The 8,581-nt window shown below is 42.6% G+C and overlaps 1 protein-coding gene across 1 annotated transcript in view; it reads left to right on the top strand.

Moving 5' to 3' along the window:
• RNF213 (ring finger protein 213) overlaps positions 1-8,581 on the top strand; it is a 110,490-nt gene that overhangs the window by 32,965 nt on the left and 68,944 nt on the right. Inside the window, exons 12-15 of the mRNA XM_007462341.1 lie at positions 3,519-3,741; positions 4,530-4,585; positions 5,726-5,883; positions 8,470-8,472. Coding sequence (XP_007462403.1) covers positions 3,519-3,741; positions 4,530-4,585; positions 5,726-5,883; positions 8,470-8,472 — 440 coding nt within the window. The remainder of the gene's footprint in view (positions 1-3,518; positions 3,742-4,529; positions 4,586-5,725; positions 5,884-8,469; positions 8,473-8,581) is intronic.

Here is an 8,581-nt window from a genome sequence, read left to right as displayed (position 1 = left end):
ATGGAAGTAATGTATCACTTCTTTTTAAATTACTTCTTTAAAGATTTTAGGGGATTTCCCTGGTGGCTCAGTGGTTAAGAATCCGCCTGCCAATGCAGGGGACATGGGTTCGAGCCCTGGTCTGGGAAGATACATGCCTTGGAGCAGCTAAGCCCGTGCACCACAGCTACTGAGCCTGCACTCTAGAGCCCATGAGCCACAACTACTGAGCCTGCATGCTGCAACTACTGAAGCCCACGTGCTTAGAGCCCGTGCTCCACAACAAGAGAAGCTACCACAATGAGAAGCCTGCACACTGCAACGAAGAGTAGCCCCCTCTCCCCACAACTAGAGAAAGCCCGTGCACGGCAATGAAGACCCATCGCAGCCAAAAAATAAATTAAATTAAATAAAAAAAAAAAAAGAATTTTAAACAAGCAAGAAATACAAAGAAAGATACAAAAATGGCCTGCAACCCCAGAGATAATCATTGCTGTTGACACTTTGGCTTGTGTATTTGCAGGGTTTTGTCCAAATGTCGATATGTGGGTGCTTTATATGCTTAAAAATCAACCACAGGGCTTCCCTGGTGGCGCAGTGGTTGAGAGTCCATCTGCCGATGCAGGGGACACGGGTTCGTGTCCCGGTCCGGGAAGATCCCACATGCTGCGGAGCGACTGGGCCCGTGAGCCATGGCCGCTGAGCCTGCGCGTCCGGAGCCTGTGCTCCGCAACGGAGAGGCCACAACAGTGGGAGGCCTGCGTACGGCAAAAAAAAAAAAGAAAAGAAATCAACCACAAAAGATAGATTATGTATTTTTTAAAATTTTTCTTACAGTTTTATTGAGATATAATTGACCTATAGCACTGTATAAGTTTAAGGTGTACAGCATAATGGTTTGACTTACATCACGAAGTGATGACCAACGATAAGTTTAGTGAACATCTATTATTATCTCATAGGTGCAAAATTAAAGAAATAGAAAAAATATTTCTCCCTTGCAATGAGAACTCTTAGGATTTCCTCTCTGAACAGCTTTCATGTATAACACAGAGCAGTGTTCATTATATTTATCATGTTGTACGTTATATCCGTAGCATTTATTTATCTTATATCTGGAAGTTTGCACCTTTTGTCTGGTTTCATGCAATTCCCCCCTGCCCCGCCTCTATGATAGATTATTTATTCTGTTTTATCCTGTTTTCCAACCTTCTTATTTTCATTTAACAGTATATTGTGAACGATTTTTTTTGCCAGTAAATATACACCTACTTTTGTAATGACTGCTTAGTGTTGCAAATTTTATTTCGCTAGTTCTCTGTGCCTGGACGCTAGGATTCTTTCTGCACTTTCGCTTTGTAAGCATGCTTTGATGCACTTCTTTGTAATTTTCCCCGTCCAATTATTCCCTCAAGATAAATTCCTGAAAGTAGAATTTCACAGGTCAGAAGCTTTGCACATTGTAGGTACACATCTTGAGGTAGTGAAGTGTTATTTTGAGGCAAGGAAAGGTTTCTTAGAGAAGCCATAGAAAGCACAATCCATAAAAGAAAAATGGTAAATCAAATTTAAGTACAAGAGCTAAATAAAAAATACAAAGTAAGTTCAAAAAAATTAATACTAACACTTATTTCCGAGCACAGATAACATCCCCCATTTACTTTGTTTTTTGTCAAAGAAACTATTCCAAGTCTCTCATCTGCCCTCCCCGCCCCTAATCCAATAGGATCTAGCCTATAGGTTTTTAGGGATTGAAATAGTGAGTGAGCTGAATTAAGTTATTGCTTCTTCACTATTATTGGAACGTTTTGAAATTAAAGCCAAATTAAGACTATTTATGTAATTATATATATTTTAAATTGCCCTTCAAGGGGCATTTATCTAGAAGACTGACTAGAAGAAATTTAGCTGGAGAATGACAAACATTATCATTGGTCTTAAAGATCGTGTCTTTTAGGCAGAAATGGCCTTTAGTATATAGTGAAGCTTTATCCATCCATATGTTTCGTGTAGCCTCTGTCGCTTCTGTGGCACTTGGCTGTATTGACTTTCCCATTGTCATCTTTTCGGGTCTCCAGGACAGTGTTACAGAACAGCATAATTTAAAGACCTTCCCCGGGCTGGGTTTGCATAGACTGTTTGATCCAGGGCACTTGCTTATTCACGCATCAACATGCTTAGTTCATAAATTATTGCACCCACAATGGAAAACAGTATCAAAAGTTAAAAAAAGAACTGCCATAGGATTGCCAGCAGTCCTACTTGTGGGTACGTAGCCCAAGGAAATGAAACAAGTATCTCGAAGAGATATCTGTATCCCTGTGTTCATTGCAGCATTATTCACAATAGGCAAGATGTGGAAACAACCTACGTGTCCATTAACAAATGAACGAATAAAGAAGCAGTGGTGTGTATATGTGTGTGTGTGTATACATATATATGATATATATATACTTGTGTATATCATCATATATATGTATATATGATGCAGTATTATTCAGCCACAAAAAAAAAGGGAATCCTGCCACTTGCAACACATGGATGGACCTTGAGGGCGTTATGCTAAGTGAGATAAGTCAGATAGATAAAGACAAATACTGTATGATATCACTTGTATGTGAAATGTAAAAAAGTCAACCTCAAAGAAGCAGAGAGTAGAATAGTGATTACCAGGGGCTGGGAGGTGGGGAAAAGGGGAGATGTTGGTCAAAGAGTACAAACTTCAGTACTCTGAAGACCAATTAGTTCTGGGGAGCTAATGTACAGCATGGTAACTATAGTTAATAATACTGTATTGTTTACTTACAGTAAGCTAAGAGAGTAGCAACTTTTAAATGTTTTCACCACAGAAAAGAAATGGTAACTATATGACACAATGGATGTAGCTATCAAGTAATGCTATGGTGGTAATCATTTTGCAATCAGAAAGTGTATCAAATCAACACATTTTACACCTTAACCATAACACAGTGTCATATGCCAGTTGTATCTCAGTAAAGCTGGAAAGTGCTTAAGTTTTGGTGGATTCTTTTATTATTGTGATAAAATATACCTAACCTACAATTTACCATTTTAATCATTTTAAGTGTACGGTTCACTGGCATTAAGTACATTTACATTGTTATGCAACTGTCACCCCCATCCGTCTCCAGAACTTTTCGTCTTGTAAAACTGAAACTGTGTCCCCATTAAACAACAGCTGTCTATTCCCTCCCTCACCACCAGCCCCTGGCACCCACCACTCTACTGTCTGTCTCTATGAATCTGGCTCCTCTAGGGACCTCACATAAGTGGAATCAGAGTATTTGTCCTTTTGTAAGTGGCTGATTTCACTGAGCATCATGTCCTCAGAGTTTATCCATGTTGCTGAATTCTTAATATATTATTGTTTACTTCTCATTTGATTGAGTTCTTAGCATTTAAATCATTTTTGAAATCAGAACTTTTCAGATCCCTTCTAACATAATTTTAACTAACTTGGTCTGTTTTACTGATCTCACTGTTGCCCTTTTTTTCTGTTCCAATTTTCCCTTATATAGGAAACAATTACTCCAGCTAATGGGAAAGAACAGACATTTGCTAAATGTGGATGAGTATCTGTTCCGATCCTGGTTCAGTTTGCTCCCTCTGAGTAACTTGGTTCATTACATGGAAGACCTCACCGACTACCTGAGTTACTCACCCCCTCGTATCCTGGACTGTCTTCTAGGGACTTGGTACCGGCTTGAAGGACTTGAGGAAATCTCCAACAGAAATTTCCAGGTTTGCTGTCTGGAATCGGCTCTTGAGTCCTGGCTTAGCAAAAGCAGATCAAAAACGAATCAGTCAGAATGTGGGTTTCTCCTTATCTGAAAACCTGACAGGGTAAAGCATTTAGAAAAAAGAGAACCAGGAGGGGTCAATATTTCATAGGGTAAAGGGTTGATTTACTTGAGTTATTCTGTTTCAGTAAATAGAATTCAATAAAACAGTAGCCTTTGCGTATGTGTGATTGTGCAAGGCAGGGCTAGAAGTTATTCTGAGTATTGGTCCACTTCCTAATTGCTCTCTGTCCTTTCCCATTTTGGGGGTGGATAAAATGGTATTATTTTATTTTTTAAAAAATATTTATTTATTTTTGGCTACTTTGGGTCTTAGTTGCAGCATGCAGGATCTTTTGTTGCTGCATGCGGGCTCTTTGTTGCAGTGCACAGGCTTCTCCCTAGTTGTGGCACGTGAGCTCAGTAGTTGTGGCATGGGCTCAGTTGCCCTGTGGCATGTGGGATCTTAGTTCCCCAACCAGGGATCGAACCTGCGTCCCCTGCATTGGAAGGCGGATTCTTAACCACTGGACCACCAGGGAAGTCCCCAAAACGGTATAATTTTAAATCGTGAGTTTTATTTGTAGAAGGTATAAGATTAGTACTTGAGCCCCTTAAAATTTGTTTATAGAAAGCAAATAATTAATTATTATGCTCTATTTATGTTGGATTTGGGGGGGGTCTGTTTTAGCAAAGATGGTGGCATCATGATTAAATCCTCTCTTTTTTTTCTTTTCTTCCCCACCCTAGAGTATTAAGAGTACTTTTGAAATGCTGTTGCACCTCCTGGATATGTATCAGGAAAAGTAAGTAGAAAAGTAAAGTGTGGTCTCTCTCTTGCACACGGTTATCGCCTACTGATTGGCTGTATCCCATATTTGCTGTCATTAATGGAAGGTCATAAATTAATATATATCCCATTTCTTTTTTCAAGGTATTAATGTAATCATCCTACTTTTTAAAAAAGGGAAAAGCATAGAAATCAGCTGCTAAGATTTTGGTTTATTTCCATCTGGTCTTTTTTCCTGTGCATTTTTGTCATTTATTTTTAAGTGATCACCATCATATTACATATTCATGCTTGCATCCTGCATTTCATCAGCATTTAGTCTTCAAATTTTTTTTACAAGTCAGGGAAGTTGAAAATAAAAATCAAAGTTAGCTTTCCATAATTATCTGAGATTATTTGCTCCTGCAAATTTGTGTGACCTCTGATACCCAGAAGGCACAGTGTACCGAATGCAGGACAACAGAAATGTACCTGTGGGAGAGAAGGTATTTTCTGAGATTCTTGGAGCACTGCCAGGATCACCTCATCTGAATTAGTAGGGTATTCAGGATGGAGGTGGGGGTGTCAGGTCTTCATTAACATCAAGCACCTGGGGCTTCAGGGACCCCACCTAATTCTGTGTATTACAGAATTGCCCCAGTAATTCCTTTCTCATGCTGCCTTCTAAACCCCACTCTGATCAACTCTCTAACTCTCAGCTCTGGTCATGTGTCAGCCAGTAAGCAAGTCCACGCAGAGCGGGAAGAGATTTCATGCACAGGATATCCCAGGATATATTCTTCTAGCATTTCTTTCTCTTTCTCCCTCCCTGTATCTTCCTGATTTTTTAAAAAAATTTATATGGTATTTGAATCTTTGGTAATATGCACCCCTAAGATTTTTTTCAAACAAAGGAATACACTTGGAAATAGTTTAACTTGCTTTTGTTAAAATAGTTCAGACCATGGAGGCAAACCAAAAGGACTTTGTATCCTTTTTATCTTAATCCCAAGTTCAAGATAGATGGAAATGTCCTGGATGTTAACCTGTATGGGATCAAGTACACACCTTCCTTGTAGGTGTTTTAAAGGGAAGAAGCTCGTCATGGATAATGGGTACTGTTTTCTCATTCCTCCTAAATTACTTCATTGATTTCTTTCAACTCTTTGTGGGGTAGGATTCTTGAGGAGCCCTTGATACAGTCCTACTTGACTGTGTGCCTGAAACTTCACGAATCTACCTGCAGAATAACAAAAGAATACACGTTTTATGAGATGCCTGCCTTATCTGCTGAGATTGTTTGCAGAATTATTATACTTAAACTTCTAGTGGTAAGTGGAACACGTACACATAATGTTGTACCCAGGAGAGCTATGGAACCTGAAGCATCCTCAGTTCAAAAAGGAGATAGGCTAATTCTAGGATTGCTAGAATGACACAGAGTGGCTGATTGTGTCATCAGATATTTGTCAGTACCTACTTGATGCCAGGTTTTGTTCTGTGCATCGAGGCTATTTTGGTGAGCTAGGGTCTGCGTGCTTGCTCTCCAGGGCTTGCGTTGGAGGGAAGGAGGCAGTGCAGGATCTCAAGTGTAGAGTATCAGCTGTGACTGGGTTAATTCAAGAGCTCTGCAAGTGGCTGGGACTTCAGGCAAGGACCTCCCCACCTAAATGTATGTTCATGCCTAGTCTTTCCCACCTGAGCTTTATTCCTGTTCACTGAAACTCAAATACAGTAGCGAGGTCCACACACCTAAGTGCCCACCTTAGAGCCTTTCCACACAGGCTCCGTCTCCCTCTTCAAGCTGTAGGGACATCCCAGAGCTTTGTCCCCCCTCGCTCCACACCTCCCAGAGGTAACCACTCTCCTGATCTCTACCACCACGGATTAGTTTTGCCCGTCTTTGAACTCTTTCCTTTTTGTGTCTGGCTTTCTTCATTTGACATGACATCTCTGAGATCCATCCATGACGTTGCTTGTTGTGCGCAGCTTATATTTTCCCATTGTTGTGTGATCTTCACCAGCTTGAGTTGGAGCTTCCACATGAAGGTGATAGATGATTTCATATTTAGATCGAACATTTATTTGTCAAGCATTTGACACGTCAGAACTGGGACATTAGTGATATAAAATAATTAAGTATATGTTTTAACTTGTTCCTTTTCGTTTTTCTTCTTTAAAATACCAAGGATACATTTAAAAATAAACATTATTGGTAAGATGATTGCTTTCTCCTGAAGTGGGTATTATTTAAACCATCATAGGCAGGTGCCAACGTCTAGATAAAGTGTGTTCAAGAAATTTGAAATTTGTCAGTTACTTAGGGTATATGTTTCTGTAGAAATAACTATCTTAAATGTTGGTTGGGATCTCAGATGAGTGCAATCCACAGTCTGATCCAAATACTCTACCTGTGCCATAAAAACAGAAAGCTTTGCAGAACTGAAATTAAATAAAACCAAAGTATATGAAGAGTTTTTGAAAAGCTTTTGGTTGCATGCTGACATAAAGGGTTGATAGGATTGATAGGACATCAGATGGAGAAAAACAAGGAGCAAAGCTGAAGGTTCTAGAGTAGATTTTCAGACTTGGGTTGTTCACTTACGTCCATCATCTGTGCTGGGTGCAGGGGACACCCAAATGGAGAAGACAGGTCCCTGGCAGCAGGGATGCATAGGAGGGGGACCATCCTGTGGGCACATAATTGCAGCACAGTGGCTTAATGCTAAGCTGGAGTGTTGATTAGGTGCCCTGGGAACAAAGGGCCTTCGGAGGGGCTGACGTTCCCACAGGGCGAGAGAGCAGCCCGTGCAGTGTCAGGGAGGAGAGGAACATGCCACTCCGGAGGACCCACAGGTAGCCTAGCGTGGCTGGAGATGGAGCTGAGATCTAGGCAATGCCAGATCACAGATGGCATGCACACCCTGCTAAAGCTTCCAGATTATTCTAGAAGCTGTTGCATCATGCGGGGATGTTCCGCATGGGTCAGCATGTCCTGCTTTCAGCTCAGAACTGTCGCTGGCCCTTGCCACCCACATCCTGAGTCCTGTGCTCCTGTCACACCTGTACCCCAGCCCACCCCTCCCATGCTGCCCAGATCTCCCCGAATCTTTCAGGGAAGAACTGCCCCCACCAGGCTGGGTACAGCACCCTTTATGTGCCTTGAAAATAGCTTGTGCTTTCTCATCTTGGCACTTGCCCTGGTTACTGATTGTGCTGTCAGCTCCTTGGGCAGCTGCCTCGCCACCGCGTCTTTAGCCCTTGGGCCAAGCATCTCTGGAGGGAGCGAGTGACACCAACAGATCCAGTTTTGTGGGGTCCTGACGCACAATTTGAGGGGCTCAGTTGAAGCAAAAGGAAACACACACAGAACTGGGAGAGGCCTCTGTCTAAGTGGGGCTGATGGCTGGGCTGCATCTGCTTTGTGGTAAAGATGCTTCTGGTGAGAAGGAGAGCGGGGGAGGGAGGGAGGCATCCTTGGAGCCCTTGACCCCGGGGAAAAGGGGCTTTTCAGGGAGAGGGAATGAAGGGAGAACCTCAAGGAAAGAGCACCAGTGGTTGGGGACGTGGGTTTACCTCCTGGCCCACAGACCAAACATGTCACTGAGGGTCAGGGTTTACACTAGCTCGGCTTCTCTGAGTTGCTGGAAGCTCTGAGCCCTGGGTGCCTCCTTCTCACCCTGTCGAGAGGAAGCTTGTCAGCTCTTCCTCGGCTCAGAGCCCAGGAAGTCTGTGCATTGGCGAGGCAGAGTTGCCTCTGTTAACAGTTGCCTGAGGTCATTTGATGGGGCATCCATGCCGCTCCTTCTCCTGCCTCGTCCCCCCATGCTGCCCACCCAGAGTGAAGCCGAAATGCTCTGGGAAAATGAAAGTGCTATGAATACGCAGGCTCTGGCCGGGCCGGTGAGTCTGAGCGCACAGGTGGTGTCGGGCGTGCAGGTGGGAAGGGAGTGGCATCTGGACGATCCTCTGGGTCCACAGCGCAGGGACGATTAAACTCTCTGTCTCTCTCGTGGTGACAGGATTCAGCAGG

This window comes from Lipotes vexillifer, unplaced genomic scaffold (genome assembly GCF_000442215.2).
Source record: "Lipotes vexillifer unplaced genomic scaffold, Lipotes_vexillifer_v1.1 scaffold1691, whole genome shotgun sequence".
NCBI lineage: Eukaryota > Metazoa > Chordata > Mammalia > Artiodactyla > Lipotidae > Lipotes > Lipotes vexillifer.
Note: the sequence above shows the minus strand (reverse complement) of the source record. Positions and strands in the feature narration are given on the sequence as shown.